Below are 26,720 nucleotides of genomic sequence, written 5' to 3' on the forward strand. Positions count from 1 at the left end.
CTCTCCAAGTACACCAAGTGCTCTTAACTACTGAGACATCTCTACAGCCCACCCCCAACTAATTTTGGAGGGGGACGACACATCTTGGTAAATTTCTATAATATACAAATAAAATTATGAGTGTGTATTGAATAAATGAATGGACATTTATTGACCTTCAACTTAGTCCCAGGCACTGGCTTATTCTTTTTCATAAAGGTTATCTTATTTGATCCTTATTACTAGGCACACATAGAGGTCAATGATTTTACATGATAAACTGAGGTTTGTTTTTGCTTTTGTTTTTTGTTTTTGTTTTTTTTTTTTTAAATCAAGCTGAAGCCACTTTTGGAAGACATAACCCATAACAATAAGGTATGTTGAGTTAGTTCCCAAGTCAATTTTTTTCTACAAGAGACCTATAGGTTCCATACAATTTAAGCCAGTAAACTTTATGAATACCATCTACCTGTCAGTCAACTGTTATTAGTTAAGTCTTAAATCATGAAAATTTTATTTTTACCACAAAGCTTTATATTATTTGAAAGTAGTACCTATAGTTGACTGTTACCATGTTCAAGGATAACAAGGAAAACGGCAATCACTCAATGAAGGAGCTAGAAAAAGGACTGAAGGAGCTGAAAGGGTCAACAACCCCATGGGAAGAACAAAATTATCAACTAACCAACCCACCACAGCTCCCAGGGACTAAAACACCAACCAATGAGTTTGCATGGACAGACTCATGACTCTAGATGCATATGCAGCAGAGGACAGGATTCTCTGACATCAATGAGAGAAGAGGACTCTGATCCAGGGAAGGCTCATTTTCCCAGTGTAGGGGAAAGCCAAGGAGGTGGGAGAGGGAGCACCTTCATGGAGGCAACGGGAGGGGGAAGGAGGATGGGCTTGGGGGAAAGGGGGATAACACCTGAAACATAAATAAAAAAATCCAATAAAAATTTTTTAAAAAGAATGACAAAAAAAAGAAGGGAAGGAAGGAAAGAAGGAAGGGAGGGAGGGAGGGAGGGAGGGAGGGAGGGAGGGAGGAAGAAAAGAAAAAAGGGAGGGAAAAAAGATGTCAGACTTCAAAGGTTCAGTTATACAGGATGGGACAGTTGGCCATCCCTTTAATATCTGTGAAAGAAAGGCTGAGTAGAGCTATAATATACTTAGAAGGAAAAAGTATTAAATACAAGAATTTCATGATGAGAAACTTGTTTGTAAAATTCCTCATAACTAATCTAAACAAACCAACTAGAAAGTCTTCATTTAGTGCTAATTTCTCTTTTTATTTGGATGAAGGGACGTTAAGACTGAGTCTCATGTAACCCAGGCTGGCTCTGAATTCCCTATGTAGCTGATGTTAGCTTTGAACTCCTGATCCTCCTGTTTCCATCTCTGGACTGTTACAAGTGCAGGTGTACACCAACATGTCTCTTTACTACTTCATGTATTTGCTAACATCCCCCTTTTTATTGGCATCTATTAATTGTATGAACTAAATTACTAATATTTCCATATACATATTAATATGCTAATTATCCCTTAGTAGAAAACTCTGATTCAGGCTTTGGCTGCCAAATGCATCCAGTTGGTATTTGTAATTGCTTTATTTTTAGTACATTTTAAGAACAGTTCTGTTCTATTTTCTATTTGTGATAGTGTTACTATGTTTTCTTAAGCAATAGGAGGTAGAAAACAGTTACCTGATAGTAAAGGGATGCTCTGTGGCTTAATAAAACAAATTTGAACCTAGAGAGAGCCAATGGCTGCCCAACATTGTTAATGCGCTAAATACCAGAGTTGTGTATTGTAAATGGCTAATTTTATGGTAAATATCACCTTGATTTTTTAAGTATTTAGGACTTTTTAACAAATTAATTTTAACAATAAACAAAAGGTGATGTATAAATAATCCAGTAGATACAAAAGCTGTAGCACACGAACAGGTGACCTTTGGGACATTGACTTCCTTAGAGAAAGTCAGGTGCATTGCTACAGATGAGATTCTAAGATGTGTGACGCTGACAGGACACCAGTACGTAGCACATCCATCCTGTAAGGTGGGTGAGTCCTGACGTGACAGCAGACTCTTCCTGGGCTTAGGCAAAAATTCCAAAGTAGACAACTTGTCTTTTGCCTTCAACTTTGCACAGTCTAAATCCCTGCGCTCCTCCTTCTCTCTTGCAATGGTCAAATGTCTTTATACTCGTGATGGTCTATTTCCTTCCATGTCTATGTCCAATCATTCTGTATAACTTTCTCTTTTCCAAGTGTACTCAGCAGCATTTTGAGAACATTAATATAAGCCTTTTCTATTTTATAGGGCTGTAGAAAAATTATATACTTGGGCAAACTACCGATATGTTTTTCAAACTCTGGTTCTAATTCTATGGGCCATTAAAAAAAAAAAAATCAGTGTAATAGATCATAATCAGCCCTTTAAGAAACAGAATAGTGTGGAATACAAAAACTGTAAAATCCTATACATTGCAGAACTAGAAAAGGTTATGGTAAATTTCTTTTGTGTTTTGTTTTTTCATTTGTACATGCATTCACACACGCATGTTCATATCACACAATGCATTTTTGGAGGTGAGAGGACAACAGTGGGTTTTAGGGATTGAACTCATGTCATTAGGCTTGGTGGCAAGCTCCTTTACTCACTGAGCCTCAAGGACAGATGTATTTTTTAAATAATGTATTATTAAATAAACATTTATTTTAATATTTTTAATTGTTATATATCTATAGAATGTTTATATACTATATATATACTTGTTTATATATTTATTTATGTACATTGATGTTTTGCCAGCATGTATATCTGTGTAAGGGTGTTAGATTTTGGAGATACAGACAGTTGAGAGCTACAATATGGTGCTGGGATTTGAACCTAGGTCCTCTGGAAAAGCAGTCAGTGTGCTTAACTGCTGAGCTATCTCTCCAGCCCAATAAATTTCCTTTTAAACAAATGCTTATATTTGTTTTATGGGAGACTAAACTGAACCCAGGACCTTGAAGATGCTAGCACTATATCCCTGAGCCCCACTCCCAGCCCCATTTTTTTCTCGATGTGATATGTGTGTGTTTCTGCAGACCTGTCTGTATTTGGTCATAATATAAATGTGAGACATACAGTGTTACAGAACACTGCTCCCCCTCCCCCTCTCGTCATCTATGCAGGATCTGTAACTACCAGCTCTATGCATACGGTGCTCTTCACCATGGAATACTGGAGGTAACAGCAAAGAGACAGCCATCTATAAAGAAACCTGAGTTTGAGGGAGGCAGATCTCTGTGAGTTCAAGGTCAACCTTGACCACAGAAGAAATTCTGAGACAGCCAAAGTTAGAGAGAAAAACCCTGTCTCAAAACAAACAAACAACAAAAGACAACTGGTAAACAGTTAAAACATTTTGAAGCATTGAGGTTTAACAGAGTCTAGTCAAACCTTTAATTGGACTCTAACAGACAAAGAGTTTCTAAGAAGTTGCAATGTGCTCCATTACTAAGTACTGGGTAATGAGCAGAAAGGAAACACAACAAAATAAAACAGAGAGGGCTCCTAGAGCCTGGAGCACTCAGAGCCCCGAGCACTCAGAGCCCTGAGCACTCACATCACCGAGCACTCACAGCACCGAGCACTCAGAGCCCCGAGCACTAAGAGCCCTGAGCACTCACAGCACCGAGCACTCACATCACCGAGCACTCACTGCACACAGAGCCCTGAGCACTCACAGCACCGAGCACTCATAGCACTGAGCACTCACAGCACCGAGCTCCCAGAGCCCGGAGCACTCGGAGCCCCGAGCACTCAGAGCCCCGAGCACTCACATCACCGAGCACTCACAGCACCGAGCACTCACAGCACCAAGCTCCCAGAGCACCGAGCACTCACAGCACCAAGCACTCAGAGCCCTGAGCACTCACAGCACCGAGCACTCAGAGCCCTGAGCACTCACAGCACCGAGCACTCACAGCACCAAGCTCCCAGAGCACCGAGCACTCACAGCACCAAGCACTCAGAGCCCCGAGCACTCACAGCACCGAGCACTCACAGCACCAAGCACTCAGAGCCCCGAGTACTCACAGCACCGAGCTCCCAGAGCACCGAGCACTCAGAGCCCTGAGCACTCACAGCACCGAGCACTCACAGCACCGAGCTCCCAGAGCACCGAGCTCCCAGAGCACCGAGCACTCAGAGCCCCGAGCACTCACAGCACCGAGCTCCCAGAGCACCGAGCTCCCAGAACACTGAGCTCCCAGAGCACCGAGCTCCCAGAGCACTGAGCTCCCAGAGCACCGAGCACTCAGAGCCCCGAGCTCCCAGAGCACCGAGCTCCCAGAGCACCGAGCTCCCAGAGCACCGAGCTCCCAGAGCACCGAGCTCCCAGAGCACCGAGCTCCCAGAGCTAGCTCACCAGTGGCCACATAGCTCCTGTGGCAATGAATCAAAGAGTAGGTTAAAACCAATGCACACAGACCAAAGAACCCCTTCACAGTTTTGGCTCCGGCTCTGCTTTCTGTATATAAAAGTCCTACTAGTGCCTCTATTAAATGAACATTTAACATTTACTGTTTTGTTTATAATGCTTAAAACAGTAATGTTTGGCCTTGTCAGCTTACAAAATAAATCAGAGATGTCCTGCAGCTGAGAAACATGCCTCAGGAAATATCTGTACAAAACAGAGGCGTCCCTTATACAGGCCTTCTAGAGACTATAGTCATAGCGTACGGCCATGCTAGAGGACACTAAAGCCTTTCCTAGATATCCACAAAGGGCTTTACATGTGCCTTGTTTGGTTATTCAGTTGGTAACTTTAGTGAGCACTATCCAATATTACTGGTTGAAAGAAGAATCAAAATAAAAACTGATCAACATTAGCTAAGAAGCACAAAATCAAAGCACGTGTTCTCCATTTACTTCAGTCCAAATTCTCAGCTCCCTGGGTCTATTTACAATTAGAACAGTAAGTAATATGACAGGGGACAATAAAGTATGATTTACACAATCATTTTCCAAACCAAGGCCTCTATTTTATTTTAAGGCATGATTTATGACTGAGAACAGTGATGTGCAATAAGTCACTATTGCCCTTGGGAGGAAAAAGTTACAGGCCAGCCGGGATTATATGGCTGCTTTCAGACTAGCCTGAGATATGAAACCTATCTCAAGCAACAACAACAAAAGTATATTTTAATATCATTTACCTTAAATATTGTGTCAACTTTAATCTCAAAAATGCATCAAAATCCAAGTATTAGAAAGCCACCATTTTCATCCAGCATAGTGCTGAGGAGCTGGAAGTAGCTCCCAGTCTCCCGCTCCAACCTCTCTCTAACTCTCTCCAGAACGGCTAGAATCCCTCACCCAGCCTTCTGCCTACTGCCCTATTCACTCTCCCCTTGGAATGAAGCTGCTTTAGCATTTGACTCTAACAGAAAGACAAGTTTGTGAATGTGGGAAGAATACAGACAGGCCAGGGCAGCCCTCTCTTTTCCCTTCTTAGACACAAGTTGCCCCTTGGGAGTAATCTTCTATTCCTGCCCTGTCTCCCTTCAGCAGCCCTGGCTAAGATCCTTGTGGACTCCTGTCCATTGCAGAAGTTAGTCTACAAGAATTTCTGCCTTTCCCTCTACTCTGCCTCCAGTGATGGTAAATTCTGGCCTTCATCCATCATACTTGAGTAATGAGTCTTACTTCCCAATCTGTTTAGACCCTAGGCAAGGAAGAAGACAACTAATGACACAGGCAACTACAAGTGCTAAAACCCAGAGCACAAGACACAGCCACTTTGTGTATGACTATAGAAAATTATGTAGAAATTCCTATCTCTTCATGAGGTGTTTAGAGCTCACTCATCTTCATGAATATGTGTTCAAATAAACATGAGCTAGTTTTACAATCAGAAAAAAAAATAGCCAAAACCAACTTTCTTTGATGGCTATTAAATAGAGAAAGCTGGTGCTGGGCTTCCAGAGGAAACTACAAGCTATGGATATGTATCTACTGAAATTGAAGACAGGGCTATGAACTGTCTCTAGTTATGACTGCACATAATACGGATGAGATCAAGGCCAGCCTGGGCTAAATAGTGAGATATTTAATTTAGATACAAGTAAGGTGGCACATTTCTATAATCCTAACACTCAGGAATATGAAACAGGGAAGTAATGTGAGTTCAAAGCCACCTTGTGCCACATAGCTCAAGGTTAGCTTGGGCTACACAGCAAGATCTGGTACCAAGAAACCAGGACGGAATAAGGGAGACTTCATCCTGTCTGAATAACTCACTTTGTCAGAATTAAAGGCAATAAATCATGACAAAACTATCTCATCGTTCTTTTGAATCAGTTTTATTCAGCACATTTCCATCAGAATTATTGGGGGGGGGGGCATAAAGTGATTCCTAGGGTCACAGTTTCTGGCTCTACCATTTATGGTCTGTGTAATCCTGGGCAAATCATTATATTTTTAGCCTCTGTATTTTAATATTCTTATCTAAAACATTAGGTAACAATAGCACTTACTTCAGAGTATTATCCTACAAAGATCAAATCAATACACATATATGGGTGTGAGCATGTGAGTGAATTAAACACTTACCTAGCTCAAAGTTAATGTTTAATAAATATTATCTCTTATGAATATCATATGTTTTGGAAGATAACAGGTTGGAAACACTATTGGTGCAAATAAGCATCACCATATACACTAAAGGCTGAATCAACCTAAGCACATGCATATAATAATAATAATAATAATAATAATAATAATAATAATAATAATAATGTTTGATTAAGCAATTAAAAAAAACAATAGAACAGATCTTTGTGAGTTCAAGGCCAGCCTGGTCTACAGAGTGAGACCCTGTCTTGAAAAAATAAGCAAAAAAAAAAAAAAAAAAATTCCTTACAAGAAGTCATGAAAGACACTCGAAGTCTGAACACAGATGCTGAAGGGTCATGCCTTCTACCTGAGGAAATGTGAGCCTCATTAGGGATGTGATTAGCACTGAGCAGTGACTGCCACATTTGACATGACTCTGTCTGGGGTCAGGCATATCAAAGGAGAGGGAGAAGGTGTGACTGTCAACTAACCCCAGCCAGAAGCAGAATACAGGCAGCTGGAGGTGGATGCAGAGGCAGTGAAACTAACTGTGTTAGCTAGTCCATAAATGTGGGAGGCAGAAAATACTCTGAAGTGCCAAGAGAGAATAAAGAAAAATACTAAGGTCAAAGAAAGAAGAAAGATTGAATTCTAAAAGAGGTGAGAAGCTGTGCTTGGTACACAGGTAACCTAAGCTCTAGATTATCATCCTGCTGATGTCATTCCACAAGATGCTGAACTCATCTGTCTCGATAAATGCTTTGGGCAGTACAAGAAAGACCAATTCCATTAGCAGTCACTAAATGCAATGATGACTGGATGTAAAATGTTTCTCTCCTTGGAGACTGGAAAGATGACCTCCCTTTAATGGAGACCAATGAGAAACAAGACAGGGAAGGTGGCTAAGAACACTAAGAATACAACGTAGAATTATACAGGCCAACACACACACACACACACACACACACACACACACACACACACACACACAGTAGATGGCTTAGTGGTTAAACTTGCTTCTCTTTATGAGGATCTAAATTCAGTGCCCAGCATGCTCCTCAGGTGCCCCACGACTGCCTGTAGCTTCAGATCCAATGTCCTCTTCTAGCCTCAGCATACATGTAGACACTCAAACATACACATAAAATATAAATAAATGTTTTTTTTTTTTAAATGATTTTAATAGACAATAGCAGAGCTCCTGTCCTGGTCTCTAGCTTCGCTCTCCTCTCCAGACAAGATAAGCTTCACCACCCACTCTACTACCTTCTCCACCAACTACCAGTCCCTGAGCTCTGTGCAGATTCCCAACCAGTGGGTCTGGCCTGCCAGCAGTGTAGTCAGCCAGCCAGCAGGTGCTGGGGGCTCCAGGTCCCGGATATTCATGGCCCAATCTGTCTGGGGTGGCTAGGTGGGGTCCGTAGGCCTGGCAGGAATAGGTGGCATTCAGACTGAGGAGACCATGCAAGACCTGAACAACCAGTTACCTAGACAAGGTGGTAGATGACACCAATATCATAAGGCTGCAGCTGGAGACAGAAATCGAAGCACTCAAGGAGAAACTGCTGTTCATGAAGAATCATGAGGAGGAAGTCCAAGGTCTAGAAGCCCAGATTACCAGTTCTGGGTTGACTGTGGAAGTGGATACTCCCAAATCTCAGGACCTCAGCAAGATCATGGCCGACATACACACCTAGTAAGAAGAGCTTACTCAGGAGGACAAGTACTGGTCACCAGATTGAGGGGAATACCACAGTAGTCACCAAGTCTGCCGAAATCAGCGATGCTGAGACCACACTCACAGAGCTGAGACGCACCCTCCAGACCTTGGAGACTGACCTGGACTTCATGAAAAACCAGAACATCAACTTGGAGAACAACCTCAGGGTCGTGGAGGCCAGATAGATACAAGACACAGATGGAGCAGCTGGGGGGGGGGGGGGTCCTTCTGCACCTAGAGTCGGAGCTGGCACAAACTTGGGCAAAGGACAGTGCCAGACACAGGAATATGAAGCCCTGTTAAACATCAAGGTCAAACTTGAGGTAGATTGCTACCTCCACTTACTGGAGGATGGGGAAGATTTCAGTCTCAACGATGCCTTGGACTCCAGCAACTCCATGCAAACTGTGCAGAGGAAAACTACCCCTAAGATCATGCGTGGCTAAGTGGTGACCGGAACCAATGACACCAGAGTTCTGAGGCACTGAGGCTGAGATGGAGGGAACCCCTGGTGACTGAGGAACCAATAAACGTTGAGAGCTCAAAAAAAAATTATTTTAATAGATAGAATGATGCCTTGGAAGATCTCTACAGACTACTTCCTGGAATCTGTTAAGTATGTTAGTTCATAGGGCTAGCAATGGAGAATGAAAAGTTTCAGACTAAGCCAATGTTCTTAAAGATTATCCTGAATTATCCATGTTACCACAAGGTCATAAGAACCTTTAAAAGTGGCCACATGAAACAGAAAAGACTGTCAGTGTGAGGAGAAGCCTGCCCATTCTTGCTGGCCTTTCAAACAGAGAAAGAGGGGAAGAAGCATTATGATTTTAACACAATGTGATGTCTAAACTATAGAACTGTAGAAAAATATCTTTTTTGTTCTTTTAAAAAATAAATTGGTGGTAATTTGTTGAAGAAACCATAGAATAAATAATACAATAATTTGAAAATATAAAAACAATTCTTAAATGGTTAAATTCTTAAAGACCATTTAAAAAGTGGGCAAATGCCTCAGTGGATAAAACCATGGCTGCACAAGCATAAAGACCAGCAATCAGATATCCAGCACCCACATACAGAAGCTTAGCAGGCATGGTAGCCTGCCTGTAATCCCAGCACTCAGAAAGAGGAGGTAGGAGATCCCCAGGGCCAGCTGGCCAGCTAAACTAGCCAAGTCAGCAAGCTCTGGGCTCAGCAAGAAACTCCATCAGGAAATAAGACAGAGAGCCACCTCCAGCCTCCATGGACATGTGTCCTCACACTTACACACTTATGTGAACACTCATACAACATGTTGAAGAAGAGGAGAAGGAATAATAGATGTTGTCAGGAGCATCTTCTGTTCAAGTCTGGTCTACATAGCAAGTTCAAGACTAGCTTGGAAGATATTTTGAAACCCTATCTCCAAAAAAAAATAAAAAATTAAAAAAAACCACGAAAAATGGAAGGTACACATAAGTCATGAACACTTGCATGAGTTGCTGTGTTCGCCCTAACCGAAAATAACTTAAGGAAGATTATTTCAGTTCATGGTTCCAGAGGATAAGAGTCCATCATAATGAGGAGGAATGGAAATAAAATACAGGCAAAACTGAGAGCTCACACCCTTAATCCCTAGCAGGAAGCAGAGGGAGCAAGTAGGAAGAGGAGTGGTTCTATGAACACTCAAAGCCAGAACCAGAAGACCCCAGCCAGACCCACCTTCCAAAGTTTCCACCAACAGCACCACTTACCAGAAACAAAGCATTCAAACACCGGAGTCTTGGGGGAATGTTTCTAATGCTAACTACCACAATGCCCATGAACCAGACTGTCCAGGACTGGCTTTAGTTATGCTACTTACTAACTGTGAGACTGGATAGGCAACCCATTCTCTTTGTGTCTAAGTTTTCTCCCAATACTAGCATGACTCTTAGGGTAGCTGGAGGAACTTGGAGGAACTAAGTGAAACGTCACATATAAAGTGATCAAAATATCTCGTGGCAGTGACAGTGCTCCATAAAGCTGAAATGATAACTAACAACACCTAAAGAGAAGGAGCGGCAGGTCCGCGTGAGTGAAGATTTACAGCTCATTCCCCTTTACCTGGAATACGGGGTCTCTCTAAAACCTTACAAAAGTCTTCGTAACACTTTTTCAGTATCTGACTTGAATTAGAATTGAAGTAATTTTTGGACAGTTTATGCAGCTGATTTTGTTTTGTAGTATAAGAGGTTAGACCAAGTACCTATCACGCAGGTTACAAAGTTTGTAACGGATCATTTCTTCAGAGCACCTAGACAGGGTGTACACAGCAGTATCTTAGTAGCTAGTGGTTTTCCTCCCTTTTTCCATTTAGAAGCTAAAGAATTTCTGAAGGACGCTAGAGTTTGATCTCAGAATACTTGGGTTAGGAACACAGTAGGGGCTAGTGACAAATTAATCCACACTTTGCCTGTATGTCTTAGATGGCATTTACAGATATGCTAAAGAGCCATGGAATCTACTTTGGCAGTGTCCCTTCTTAACTTTCCAGATCCTCAGTATGAGATCTCCTAACAAGGAGACAAGTATCTACATTTAGGTTTCTAACCTTTATCCTTTGTATTTTTCAGAGGTAGATCATTTTCCCCCTCAAAGTTAAGATCCCAGAAACTTTCCAAATAATTTGGTATTTTATTAAATTATTAAAAACTATATAAAATATTACTCTTCTGCATAATGTACTATAAAACCCTCCCCCCTTACTCATACTTGCCTCTCTAAGGGGGTGAAGGTTGTGATTATTATTAACAGATCACTCTTTCTGGAAAGGACGGAGGAGCACCTGGTAGATGGACTAGGACATGAGACTGGGCTGTAAGCGAGCCTTGGCCTCTGGGGACCCTGTTTAACTGATGAATCTTCGTGCCACTATCAAAATGACAAAGTTGCATTCATAGACTATACAGTAATTAGATACCAAAAGGTCCTCCATACGTTATGTCTGGGGTTGACACAAAGTGGCTTGCCACTGAAATTTTAAAAACAAACCCAAAGCAATTATTTTTGGTTGATACAATCTCGAAGATAAATTTTTAATGAATCTCTCACACATTTTTACATTTGTAGATAGTAGTAAATGATTAATGACTATGAAAAAATATTTTCCAAGTCAAAGTTATTTGACTCTTGAAAAATGTGCAACAGATGACAGATTTATCACAAAGTAAAATTGGGAATAAGCATACAATATAATATGGCAAAATATTATGAGTTTCCAAAATCGTTAATAGTAAGATGTTAACATTGCATTTCAAAGATAATCTTTAATACTAACATGTTAATTTGGAAGAAATTCGGGTTACTGTATTTGGTTAATGGAAGGGTGAAGAAGGTGGGCAGAGGTGGCATCTGAAATCCTAGGACTTGGAAGCAGACAGGTAGGTCTCCTGAGTTCAAGGTCAGCCTAGTGTACGAAGTTAAGTTCTTGGACACCTAGGACTAACTACTCAGGGAAACCTTATTTTTAAAAAACAAAAACACCACAAAAAACAAACTCATTCATGTTTTACTTTTCCCCCATGGTCAACTGTTACTTACACACACACACACACACACACACACACAATGGAGAAACCCTTACAGAACAAAATGATGTCCTTATTTTCAAGAGCTATGACAGCTTTAGAAGAATATCCCAACACGATAAAGCTGGGGCGGAGGAAACCCTGCTCCCGTGCCCTGGCGCTTGCCGTACACACGAGACCCTGACATCAAGGCCCTGCCCCCGCACAGAGAGCTCAGAGTGGTATGACGCCCCAATAATCACGGTGCTGGAGGAAGAACCGAGGGGAGGCATGAGACTCCATGCTCAGCAAGCCGAGCCTAAAGGGAGACAAGACCCAGTTTCAAATATAAACGTTGGAAGCCCCAGAGGAACAACACCCAAGGCTGACTTGGCCTCCGCACGTACGCAAACACTCCCCTCCCTGATAGCACACACTGCAGGAAAAGTTACTGGACGTTACAGAAAGAAGTTAGCAGACATGAGAGCTTGGTTGATTCGGTACCAGAAGTAAGCAAAAGGATCCTAAAAGGTGAGGTACGGAACTGAAGATCACGTTACAGGAGACGCGCAGACACATATACTACCCATTTTCTCACAAGCGGAACTTAGTTTTCTTTACCAAAAGCAAAGAAAGAGGGCAGTGAAAGTGAGCACGGCAAGTCCGTGTGAAAACTTCATAAAGAAGCCCAACATCTTTACCATAAATATATGCAAATGTTGGTAACTTTTCTAAGGTACTTTGTGAAAACATAACAGAAAATACTGTTTAAAATGGTAAAACTTGAAAACTATTTTCTATAAGGCAGCAGATGGCACACATAAGTACAGAAGCAACTTGAAAGCACCCAGACCCAAGTGCCATATCATTACGAACTGCTGTTGATTTTATGTTTCTCTTCTCTGGAGTAAACACTCTCAATTAGGGTGCTGGAGACTCTGAAAGTAATCATTCAACACTGTCTTGAGACCTCAAAACAGGCGCTCAATATGATTTCTGCTCAATCTGTGTCAGCAGTCTTACACTGTATCTCCATCTCTATACACGCAACATCAACGCCTCTTTAGAGGCCACAGGACTGCCCACTCCCACTCTGGTCTCTGCCCTCACTAATTCTGGGTTTTCAGCAAGACAACACCTGCTCGGAGATCATCCCACCAGTGATTCTCATTTAAATTTCTTTTCTCTTGTTCTTAGTGATGTAACAGGTGTTTAACAATATCAATTAAATATCCCCAAGTGGAATGATAGGTAGGTAACTAAAGAGAACAAACACTAGGTAAGTTACAAACACCAGGACAGTGGGCAGGGAATACAGCGCAGACGCAGCTGACACAGTAAGAAAACACGTTCTTTGAGAATTAAAATCAAACTTTATGTATGTTCTATTATATAATCATTTTAAATTTTAATATATATTAGTTATAAGTAATAACAGATTTAATTATGAGATTTTCCTGCATGCAAAGTTGCGTTTCTTATCACATTCCCCCAACTGCCCCTTTGGTAGATAGCTCACTGAATACACAGTTCTAGAGTAAAGGCCTCGGGACATGCGGGTCTGTCACTAATGGAGTTACATCATTTGTGAGGAAGGACTTTGTTCAATGTGTGTTGAAGCTGATAAAATGAGAGCCCCAGGATTAACTGTGACAACTAGGAAGCTTTTCTTACGCATCACAAAACACATACTCTCACACTACCTTTGGTCCCTTGTCAAAAACTACTGTTATTAGGCTTTCTCCCTTCAGCTTGGTGTTTCTGTGATGTTTTTGCTTATATTTTTGAAATAATGGTTCAAAATTATTTTAAAATCTGTTTTAAATCAGGATTTTAGTTAAGTTTTTTTCTTCTCAATTTCATTTGGTTCTGATTTACAACAATATACTAATATAAAATGAGTAAAATATAAGAAATAAGACTCAGTGTAGTAAACTGTATGTGCCTATGCCACGCACCCCAGCGGAAGACAATTCGAGACTGGGATTAGCAGTCCATCTTGGCCCACAAGCCCTTAGCAGATGGCCGAAGGAACCTGGTCCTCACACCTTGTTTTCAACAAAACTGAAAATAACACACTGCCATTACTTCAAGATATGCAAGACTGATCTACCCTCAACTTCACTAAAATAATAATAATAATAACAACAACAACGACAGGTCCTCAGAGCAAGGCACTTGTGTACACACCACTCTGAAAACACTACCACTAAAGCTGCATAAGAAAAACCACGTGTTTGAGAATTTCCCTGTTTAAGTCAGCAGTACCCAGAGACGATGAAAGCCAGTTACTAAAAGATTTACTGCTTGGTTAAAATTCAGTTTACAATTCAAAGGCATTTTAAAATCTCAGTGCTATTATGAAGCTTTATGGAGTTTACAATGGAGATGAAAACAGAAATAAAAAGATCTGACAAACAGAAAATGCCAAAGATATTTCCAGCACTATCAGTATAAAGTCCCTCCCTCCACCGAGTTCTACCTTATTTCAACACAACTGTCTGGACTCCGGAAAAGACAAATATGTTCCCTAGGGTCCTGTTCAGAATGTAAATGTTTGTGGAACAGAGATGAACAGTTTATTTATGTACACGGCTGTTTTGCCTGCATGTGTTTCCATGCCATGTACCTGATGCCCTCCACAGCCAGGAGAGGGCACTGGAGTCCCTGAAAGGAGAGTTACAGGCAGTGCTGAGCCACATGGACACTGAGAACGGCGCATGGGTCTCCTGAAGAGCAGGTGCTCTTCACTGCTGAACCTCTCTCCGGCCTCCCAGTACACAGTTTAAAAAAAACTCAAATGGAAACACATGGGCAGTGATGACCTGAGTGAAAATGGTCCCCAAAGACTTAGGGAACAGCATTGCTGGAGGGATGCCCTTGTTTGGAGGAAGTGTGTCACTAGGTTTTCAGATACCCAGCCCACTGTCACTTGCTCTTCTTGCTGCCTGGGATCCAGATATAGAAGTCATCTTCTCCAGTCCCATATCCACCTACACCTCACCATGCCTCCTACCATGATGATAAGGACTAACCTCTCAATTGTAGACAGACCCCAATGAACTATTTTCCTTTATTAAAGTTCCACAGTCATGGAGTCTCTTCACAGAAATAAAAATAACACAGGCAGAGATTTTCAATCAATACTCTTCAAAGTCTAGAATACTGTCTGGCTTATCATACGTATTCAGTAGATACTAATTAACAATTTGACAAGAATCTTCTATTTGAATAGTGAATACCAATTGTATTATAACACTAGAAAGAGCTGGTAAGATGCACATGGGTAAAGAACGTTTGATTGCTGGAACCCATGGTGGTCACATGCCCTACCACGCAAGCACGTAAGTAAATAAAATCTAAAAAGATCTCAAAACATTTGTATACAACTCTAACATTTTCCTTTTCCATCTATACCTAACACAGAGGTCTCTTTAAAGCTTCTTGTGAGACCCGCAGAGTGAGTCATGGGCTTTCACCCTCATTATTTCTGGGGACTATACGATACTTCCCCAGTCCAAAACTTATTCAAATATTTAACTATAACTATAAAAAGAAAACTTGAGCCTACTAAAACAGACTGATAAAGAAAAGACTAATAAAACAAAATGTATGAAAATTATAGAAATGATCACAAAAGAACTGACATAATTCTAGATTTTTCATAATTTTCTTACATCCTTTGAAATGTGTTTTCTAGTTCTCTGTTCAGTACTGTTTTATATTATTCCTAAACTTTTCAAACTGAAATTTCATAAAATAAGCTGTAGTATGCTTTTTAATTATTATATCAAGAGTGAATTTATTTTCAAATTACATTGTAAAGAATTCAGAGCTGGAATATAGGCAGAAGCACTGTTTACTGTGAAATCCCCGGTGCTTGAGAAATGAATGCTGCAGTGTAGGCTGCTCTGAGACAGGAGACAAAAACTCATATCTTACCAAGATGCCTGTCATTATGCTTTAGCTGTCCTTTGCAGAGAGACAATCTAAAAGCCATGGCCTCAATCAGGACATGGTGATACATGCCTTGGAATCTAGTACTCCAACTGCTGTGAGTTCAGGGCCAGCCAAGTCTACAGGGTGAATTCCAGCACAGTAGGACACCCAGAGCTACAAGGAGAAACCCTTCTCAAAAGACAAAGCAAAAAAAAAAAAAAAAAAAAGGCTTTGACTTACTGTCAGGTTCCGATCCCAGATCTGTATGCTTCCGTTTTGGCAGGCAGCTGCCACAAGGGTCCCATCTCTGCTGTATGTACACGTAGTGGGAATGACCTTTTTACCCTGCATTGTCCGGGGCTTAAAAACACTTTTTTGCTTCTTTGGATTTTCCACTTCCCAGAGCCTCACAGTCCTAAAAAAAAGAAAGGAAGCAATATTATTGATTAACAGTAGCTTGAAGGATCAGGCTCATAACTACTATATTGTCTTTTAAGGACTTTTTATACATTATAAGTCTTGTTTATTAATATTCATAGAAATAAAGTATAGAATTTGAACGATGTCATCAAATTGAAAGGCAAATTCTACTCCAATCTGTCAGTTACTTACAGTCAGTGCCCTACAATGCAATGGACTCCAAGCTCTTCTGTGAAGCTCGATAAGGAGGATATTAGACATAAGCCTCCTATTTAATGCACATAAATTTACAGGTGTCAGTGAATTTCTCTACAGTAGATACTAGAAAATGCTCTAAATAAGCAAACAAGACAAAAACAAAAATGAAATAAAAACAAACAAAGGCCCTCATGTCCCACTCCGGGTCCAGACAAAGGCTCGTGCCTCTGGGAGAGGAGCAGAGGCAGAGCTCTCTGACTCCAGGCTTCCAGGAAGGACCAAGTGACAGCAGCCCAGCCTGGGTGGGGGCACGGTCAACTACCCACCTCAGGGTGGTCATTAAAAGTCATTAGATACACAAAAGCAAAGATGAGGTCAACACTTCCAGATATAAACTATGTGACCAAGACACAAAAGGCTCACTCAAGTTCAAGGAGAACAAAATCTAATAGTTTACTGCCGATGAAAATATTGTTTAAAAAACAGCCTGAAATCAAGGCCTTTTCAAATAGATAAGCCTGAGAAAAATGATTGCTAGCCAATACGTGATACAAGATATGTTAAAGAAAGTTCTTAAAAGTTAAAGAAAATCAGACAGAAGTCCAAGTCCACACACACACACACACAATTTGAAGGGAAATATAAAAGACATTTTAAGAACTGTTTAAATCTCTTTTTTAAAAAAGCTAAAGTAAAATTAAAATAATATATTACAAGGCTTACAATGAATGTTTAAATAACACATACAACAGTAACAGTACAAAGGTTGGGAAAGAGGAAGGGAAGAGAGCCTGAAAAGCTAAAGATGCAGCTCATAAATCCCACCCCGGTCACTAACACTGATCCAGAACATATGTGACAAGGGAGACACAAGGCACATAAATGTCACTTCTGCTAGAACCGAGTAACGGCGGGGAGGATGAGGAGATCAACACAAAGCTAATGAGCACAGATGGCATGGCCACGCACATCATAAATGAAAGACGCCTCTCTATAGAGCCTGGCGATGCTAAAATGTCAGCTGTTAGGAACAAACTTACAAAAGCAAACTAGACACCCTGGAAAGCAGGGCTACAGCTTGCAGCAGTACTTAGCAGAGAGGGCTCTTGATTTTATTGAAATCCTATTCTCAGGACAGAACCCCAGAAATGGACTTAGGGGGAGAAGCTGAATCTTCTTGTCCTTCTTCCCAAAGTAGCTACACTAAGTCAATCTGCCTTTAGAGCATAGAAACAAATAGGTAATTAAATTTGACAATGTAAATAAAGTAAACAAAGTTTTCAGAAATAGTTAATAGTGAATGCTCACTTAAAAATCAAGAATTTGTCATTATTCATATATATATATATATATATGTATATATATATATATATATAAATTCAATAGGTATGAAAACTCAAAACTTCACTATTATTCATACATATTAATTCAATATATATGTATATGGACCCTGATATATTTATATAATATATATGTGAAAGCAGAATGTGTAATATAAACCCCCCCATTAACTGAGTGTGGTGGCTCATGACTATAATCCCAGAACTCAGAAGCTGAGGTAGGAGGCCTGCCATGAGTTCAAAATCAACCTGCACTAAAAAGTTAGATCTAGGTCAGTGTGAGCAAAAGTGAGAGTATTTTGCCAAAAGGAAAAAAAAAAAGAAAGAAAAAACAAAAAAACAAAAAAACAAACAACAAAAAAAAAAAAAAAAACAAAGAGAAAACTCAACTTTGCTACTGAAATCTCTCTAACAATTAAAGATGAAATACAAGTTATGATCTTTAAATAAAGGTCCAGAATCTATAACACTACAAAATTTAAAAATTGTTTGAAGTATATTTCTCCCAACAACTGCTTAAAATAATCAAAACTCAGTTATTAGAATTGTCAACTCAGTGTGTCATCTTATTTTATGGATGTATTAGCTAAAAGTGGTGGTATACACTGCAATCCCAGCACTCAAAGGCAGAGATGCATGACTGTAGGTTACAAGCCAGCCTGAGCTATGCAGGAGACCCTGGGGGGGGGGGGACAAAGAAAGAGGGAGGAGGGGAGGAGGGAGGGAGGGAGGGAGGGAGGGAGGGAGGGAGGGAAGGGAGGGAGGGAGGGAGGGAGGGAGGGAAGGAAGGGAGGGAGAAAGGAAGGAAGGAAGGAAGAAAGGAAGGAAGGAAGGAAGGAAGGAAGGAAGGAAGGAAGGAAGGAAGGAAGGAAAGAGTCAGACTACCTAATGTATGCTCCAACGGGGTTTGGAAAGAGTCTCAGAAAACCAGAGGGCACAATGGGACTACAACCCTCAAAGCAGTCTGCTGGGAAGTAAGGAGCCTCAGGTTACAAGGCACCCTGGCAGTAAGTCAGATGTCCTCAAGACTAACAGAAACTCCTGGTTTAAGCCTGTATCTCCCAGACTCACACACAGTCAGCTGACTGACCAATGGGGTGTAAATGAGAGGACTCTAAGGAAGCCTCTGAGGTTACAGTTCCTTCTTCATGTTCTTTACCCTTTAGTCTGGCAGCTATCTGAATATGACATTCATGAGTACTGTGCATTATGGATTTAATTTATAATTCCACACTGCCTTAGTGATGCAGAGGATTGGTCCACATGGTGCTTCTCTTCTTCAGTGAAGGAACTGTTCAAACGTTTGCCTGCTTCCAGTATTAAGTAGTTCATTTTCTTTTTACTAGATGCTGACAGCTCTTTATTCTAGATACAAATTTTGTTTCTTTTGTTGGTTGGTTGGTTTGGAGGGAGTGGCAGGAAGTGAGGGTGGGGATACAAAGCCAGAGCCTTGCACATGCTAGACAAACACACTGACTTAATCCCCAGCTCTGGATCTAATTTCTTGATGAGAAGGGTATTTGTAAAGTAGCAAATATTATCCAAGTAGATTATCGTGACCTTTGCATTTTTAAAAAGTGTTTCAATAACAGATTAAAAAATGTGGGTGGGCTGGAGAAAGAGCACAGCAGGTAATCACATTTACATATGTGTTTAGGTCCTCACATGAGGACCAGGGTTCAGCTCTCAGTAGCTACATAGCAGTTAAAAGAACTCTGTACCTCCATTTCTTTTTTTTTTTAAGATTTATTTATTTTATGTATGAGTACACTGTCACTCTTCAGACACACCAGAAGAAGGCATCAGATCCCATTACAGATGGGTGTGAGCCACCATGTGGTTGCTGGGAATTGAACTCAGGACCCATGTAAGAGCAGTCGGTGTTCTTAACCACTGAGCCATCTCTCCAGCCCTGTACCTCCATTTCTAAGAAGTCTGATAACATCTGAGATGCAGGCTCTATATGTACAACATAGAGTACAAACATTCACACAGGCAAAATAGACACACTTGAAATAAATGTGAACTAATATTTCAAAATTCTTTGAGATGGGATCTCAAACATCTCAGAAGACCTGAACTTCTGGTCCTCCTGCCTCCACCCATGTCCTTGAATTACAATTGTGTGCTATGTCTGGACTGCACGGCACTGGGGATTGTTCCCAGAGCTTTGTAGATGTTTGACCAGAAATCTACCAACTACACTAAATCCCCTCCTTATATATTTTATATATATTTTAATTTAGTAGTATTTGAGAGGCACATACCTAAAAAGTCTTACCTAACAAAAATAATAGAAATCCCCTTTATTTCTTCTCTAAGTTTTATAGCTTTAAATGTTATGACTAGATCGATCTATTTGAACCGATTTTAATACAGTCCAAGGTAAGGATCGGGCTAATGTTTTGTACATGGATGTCCACTGTGGCCGCATCATTTGTATTCCCTTTACTGCAGGTACCCTGTACTGTCTACTTGTTCCTTGTCTCTATTAGCTACTTCCCGTAATTAAAAACAAAGAACTGAGAAACACTACATGTGTTTGTATTTTTCTGGCACCAGCTCTGCAGTGGTGAGGATAAATTACAATAGTCAACTTCTCCTTTTATAACTGAGCATCCACAAGGACAGATGGTACTTTAGACTTATGGTGTGAAAGACCCCACACAAGCATAAAGAATCATCATGTGGCTTGTTTAAACCTCATCTTTTCTAAAGCTGGGATAATGATAGCGACACTGAGGGGCTGTGAAGGCAAAATGAGATTGGGGAGGTAAAGATATCTAGGACAATACTTGGAACATAATAGGCACTCAATAAATACTTGCTCCTTTCTGCATTTCCCCTTAGATCATAAATAAAAACCAAGCCTAATAAATCTAACAAATAAGTATTTCCATTTCTTTGGGTTTTTAATAGGTTGGATTACTTATCAAAATAATTAGAAAGTAAAAACTAATTCACCTAGAATATCAATATCAATGTGTGAAATACAAGTTCATACAACATCTGATAGTGACTAATTACACTGTGGTTTTATGGCCCTGGTTCTCTGAAGGTATGTCTAAAAAAATAAATGCTAAAATGCTGAGCCATTAGGTATCTGCCAGAACATTTTATGTTGAAGAACACATATTTTGAAACTTGGAGTGAGATCTGGTCTTGTAAAATTAAAACTGTGTTTCATAAGAAAGATTTAAAAATAGAAGAGGGACCTGCCTGGGCCTTTCTGGACATAAAATGAAAACATCCAGAAGACAAGAAAAAGACACAGGTGGGGTCATTACACTGCCCCAGGCACACATGCTTTCTGTCTTAGACTTCTGGACTGTGTCCAGATGCAAGTTCTAAACTTTCTGGCATCTGCTACAGAACTACAATACGGCCCTTGGCACGCGTCAGGGGAAGCATTAATTCTGCATGGAAATCACTTAGATCTTGGTTTAATTTTTCTCGAAAGACTACATAAGCAACTCAACTGATACAAGAGTCTGAAACGTATGCACTCTCTTGGTAGAAAAAATATAAGGCCTTCTTTTTAAACAGTAATAAGGCATTCAAGTTCCACTGAAATGAGGATAGTGTTCTAACTTTTATGTAAACACACAATAATCTTTATGAATACACACTGGACAGGAAACACATATACATATACTTAGAAACTACAGTGAGAAGACAATGGTTCCTTTTTTCTTTCCCAGTTTCTGCAGTCACTCCAGGATATGTACTCAAATCTTCAGATTTGGAGCTAGACGCCTCTAGTGGGAGAGAACACGGGACATTTGTCTTTCTGGGTCTGGGGTCTAGGTTTCTAGTTCGACCCATCTGCCTGCAAAGTTCATAACTTCCTCTTTATTTACAGATGAATATTATTCCACAGTGCAGATGTACATTTCCCTGTCTGTTCATCTGCATTGGTTGAGGACAACTCAGTTGTTTCTATTCCCTAGCTACTGTGAATAGAGCTGCAAGGACATGGCTGAGCACGTACCTGTGGCACAGGATGCTGAGCCCTTTCAGCACATGTAAGGAGTGTTATGGGTGGGTCATATGGTAATTTATGTTGGAATTTTGGGACTTGTCCAACACTGACTTCCAGAGTGGCTGAATCAGACTGCTATCCCATCAGCAGTAAATTGTTTAAGTGACATTTTCTTAGCTGGGCTAATAATGCTTCCTCCAAGAGCCAATGACTATCGCACAAAAACTTCCATCCCATGTATGAGAAGCCCTCCTTTGAGTTGTTGGTCAGAGGTGTCCCAGAGACTTCCAAAATAGTACAGGCTATTGTTATTTCCCTTGGTTGCCCCCAAGAGGTAGAAGGTCAACCCTTATTGACAAAGACACCATGTACTTCCGAAACAGAGCCCAGAGTCCCCTGTGCTGGAACCAACCTGAAAGCACCATGCAAATGTCCAAAGGAAGGAAGCAAGCAAGCAATAGTACTACCCAGATATAATGTCTATGATCCACAAGAACTAACTTGAACAAAACCCTAAGAATATAATAGTGACACACATACCTTAGTGGTAACCAATAGCTCTCTGATTGGACTTAAGACCTGCTTGACAAGAGACAAATCCTAACTGGTACTGGAAACCTAGACAACTACCCAAGGCTAATGAAGTCATGGGATCTTAAATGAGAATTTACCTCCATCACTTTACTAGACCAGCATAATCCTTAATTATCTTCTAAATATTTATTTTTACACCTATGAATAAATGTAATTCTCACCCCTCAAGGAAACTTCTCTTTGCAACATATAGAAAACATTACAGAAAACCACAATCAATCAAAATGCAGAGTTCTAGAGCCCAGTACCAGTGGATATCTCAATGATACAATTTCTACACCTGAGACTAAAGGATCATTGTAGAAGAGGGGACAGGACAGACTGTAAAAGCTAAAAGATCAGGAAGTTTGCTATGACATTATATTTCCTAGGAATATCAGAGACACATACCAAATCTCACCAACATGACTGCCTAAGCATGACCTGAGCAAAGGTAACAGTAGACAGGGAAGGCCATGAGGCCTGAACCCTACACAAAGACCTGCAGGCAACTAAGGAGTGCTGAGAGCAGGAGAAACAGTCTTCCCCAGGGAAGATCTTACCAACTGGTTGTCCAAAATCAAAGTCAGACCTGAGAATATCCATATAGGTAGCATTATACAGATAAAGCAGGTTGTAATCATATATTTAACAGGTAATTGTGCACATTTATGTATGTAACTACATTCATGAAAAAAAGGTATATGGAAGGGTTTGGAAGGAGACATTATAATGACATTAAAAAATCTCCCAATTTTTGCTACTGTTAGGAATTATAATGTAAATACATAAGGTACAGGATATTTGATATGTGACCCTTACAAAGGGGTCATTTGACTCAAAAGGGGTCATGACTTACAGGTTGAGAACTACTGTTCTAGAGAAAGGATACAGTTAAGAGTTAATTTTATGCCAACAAACATAGCATGCAGTGGGAATTGCAAGAGGCACATCTTGGTGGAGTCCTTGGAGAATAAACAACAACAAGAAAAATAAACTAGTCAAAAGACAAACACAAAATCTCTTGTCTATGCACACAGGCAAGAGACAACACTATAAGGAAAACCAAAGGTCAGAGTTTTTATTTTAAACTATTTTACTTGGTTTTTGTGTTTTGAGGGAGGGTCCCTAGGTTGACTTTGAACTCACTATATAGCTGAGGAAAACCTGAAAATCATGTTTCTTGTGCCTCTATCTCCCAGATGCTGGGATTACAGCTGTATGTTATAGCTCTGGAGGAAGGTAGGATTAGCAGCATCAGACCCTGAGGACAATGAAAAAATAAAGTCCGAAGGGTCTTCATAGAATCAAACAGACAAGTCACCATAGATGACTTCAGCAAGAGCAATTCTGGACAATGACGAGGACCTGAAGGGTGAGCCACAAGAATCAGAATGTTACTACTTCTCAGGCCTAATTTAATCACATGCTGAATTAGGACTGGGAAGCAACAAGAGAGACAACAGGTGAAACCTGTTTCCAGGTAGAGTGGGAGGCAGCTATTGTGGCTCTCTCGTCACTCCTATACTCAGACGCCAAGACAGAAGGACCACCTATAAAGCAAGGTGTCTCAAGCAAACACAACAATATGGCTAAGAGAAAGGGCAGAAAGAAACACTACAGAAAGGATGCAGCCTTCAGTTTGAGTCCTAAACGATAACTAGGGTTGGGGGGTAGGTTTGAAGGGTTTGGTTTAAGTAAAGTCAGGAGCCAACCCTTAAAAGAAATGCAGTGTAAATGTGTGTCTCTGAGTGAGGTGAGTATGACTGTGCTGTGCTTGTAGTACAGGATGCTTACATATCTGCATGTAAAGGTTTCTAGGCAGGCTTCATTGGGTAAGGCCTTGTAAGCAGAGTAAGAAGTTTGTATGGTAGTCTAAACCCTAGGGAGGCAAGTTGGTAAGACTGATGACTGGAGTTTGACCCCGGAGTCCACGTAGTAGGAGGAAAGAACTGATTCTCACGAGTTGTCCTTTGGATGCCACACGCATGCTGTGGCATGCATGACCCCCAGGCTGAGGAGATAATAGAGTAAAATCTAAGAAGACAGTAGAGATGTCAACAGCACAAGCTACAGTGTACTCTCATTGCTGCTGGCCTCAGGTTCTTATATTAAGCCTCAGCCTATAGCTGGAGTATTGAGCCAAGGTAAATAAGACAGTGTCACAGAAGAAAGGGAGAATGATGCTAGCAGTCACATCAAGTGTGGAACTTAAGACAGGAGAAAACCACTGCAAAGTAATTAAAATATTAAAGACTTCAAATAGTACCTATTTCTGACTAACCAGAAATGAAAGTGAGTAGGCCTCAGAGCCCAAAAACAGAATTCTGCAGTTTCCCAATGGCATCCCTAAGTACTCAACTGGACAATAGGGAACTCATGCCTGTGGGTCACAAGGCAAACCACTCAGTTCTGCTCCACTAATGACTTCCTCTTGTAACACCTTTTGAGCTAAGCAATCAAATGAAGGTTTAGACTAAAATGTGAGGGCTGACATGGTATGTCTGTGATCACTGATGGCTTTTAGTCACAGAAAAGAAGTGATCTTACAAGAGCAACAGCACTGTGGGCAGAGGACAGAGACAACGGCCAGCACAGGATAAAGGAGCATTACAAATCCTACCACAATGTGTCTTCACCCACTCTTTACTGCCAGGGCTCACCAGTAATGCTGGACCAACTACCGCAGAACCATCAGATGCCAACAGGCTGCCCAACAAGCTGTGAAATTTGAACATGATTATTGCTATTACTCTAATTTTTAAAGGCTTCTAAAACATAATATGTATACAAATTTTTCACTTAACCAACCAGATTTAAAAGTAGCAGGCTCCACATCTGCAAAACAGATTCTAAAGATAAAAATGCATTGCCAAAAAGTGATTCAGTGCAAATTTAAAAATGAGATAAATATTCGTCTCTCAGAAGGGAATAGTTTCTCCTGACTGAAGAACTAAACAATACTTAATCAAGTTGTAGAGTTAAGTAATGAAGTCAATGTTACTTTAAAAGTTTACTCGAAAAATAGTGAGTCTTTTCAATATTTCTAACAAATTAATCCCCAACAAAACTCTTGAACTTGCAGGATTTTTTTCCTCAAGAGTCATGAAAAGTGAAAATGTGTTTGATAGAAAACTCAAAATACCATGCTAATGGTCTGAATAGGAACTGAATACTAATTTAAGTTTAGACTCAAGGTCATGACAGCTGACATGTAATTGCTTACAGTGAGGCAGGTACTGAATGAGCACATCACCATTTAGTGCTCTGTGCTGGTTTGAATGAAAATAGCCCCCTCAGGCTCATAGGGAGTGGCATTATTAGGTGGTGTGGCCTTGTTGAAGAAAGTATGTCACTAGGAATGGGCTTTGAGGTTTCAAGTGCTCGAGCCAGGCCCAGGGTCTTGCTCCTCCTGCCATCTGCCAATCCGAATGCAGAGCTCTCAGTTCTCCATCATGTCTGCCCGTGTGCCTCCATGCTTTCCAACAATATGACAATGGACCAAACCTCTGAACTAAAAGCCAGCTCCAACTAAATATGTTCTTTATAAGAGCTGCTGTGGTCATGGTGTTTCCTGACAGAAAGGGGACACTGATTAAGACACAGTCACAACACTCTGAAGAAGCTTCTGTTTGTGTATCTATTTTGCAAGGGAAATTAGGGTACAAAAAGGTTAATAACTCTCTAACATCCATTGGAGTGGAGTAATTGAACTAACAGACCGGATGCCATGGTAACATCCAGGATGTTGCAGCCTCTCCATCACTGAGCCCAGTGCACCTGATCCCTGTCCTTCTGTATGTGTGTTTGTCTTCTCTTCACTCTCTCACCACCACAGTCAGGTCAAACCCGGGAGCCATGCAAGAACATGGTACTTTGCTGTGTTCTCTGACTACAAGGGGCCTTTATGGTATGCTGAGAAGTCCACTGTCTGCAGCATGACCACTGAACACATAAATTCTAAACAAATGTCAGGTCCATATTATATCACCATTATGAGGAAAACTGCTTTCAGGTTCATATCAGAAAGAGACAAAATCTGCCAGGGTCAAAGTCAGCTTTAACAAAGCTAGGATTGGCTTGTCTGTGATTGGATGTAGTTGTAGATTGACTATAGCAGGGTCTCAAGTAGCCTTAGCTGCATTCCACAGGCTACCCTCCCTCCACATCCTGAGTACCGAGATTACATGTGTGCAGCAACACACTGAGTTTATGTGGCACCAGGGTCTAAATCCTAAGTTCTGTACAAGTTAAGCAAGCGGTCTGTCAACTGAGTTGCTGTCTCGGTTTCAGAGGATAGACTTTTAACTCAGAACAACATAGACTCTAATATATAAAGTATGTGTAGGAATGTCTAGTTGTATGATCATGTGTAAAATTGGGCCAAATACTCCTAAGTGAACAGGACACTTGCTAGATGCTG

The 26,720-nt window shown here is 40.7% G+C and overlaps 1 protein-coding gene across 2 annotated transcripts in view; it reads right to left on the reverse strand.

Annotated features, from left to right (window-relative positions):
- WDR70 (WD repeat domain 70) overlaps positions 1 to 26,720 on the reverse strand; it is a 208,137-nt gene that overhangs the window by 76,331 nt on the left and 105,086 nt on the right. For both annotated transcript variants that reach the window (XM_080933536.1, XM_080933535.1), the window contains exon 10: positions 16,025 to 16,199. In XM_080933536.1, coding sequence (XP_080789662.1) covers positions 16,025 to 16,199 — 175 coding nt within the window. The remainder of the gene's footprint in view (positions 1 to 16,024; positions 16,200 to 26,720) is intronic.

This window comes from Micromys minutus (genome assembly GCF_963924665.1).
Source record: "Micromys minutus genome assembly, chromosome: 20".
NCBI lineage: Eukaryota > Metazoa > Chordata > Mammalia > Rodentia > Muridae > Micromys > Micromys minutus.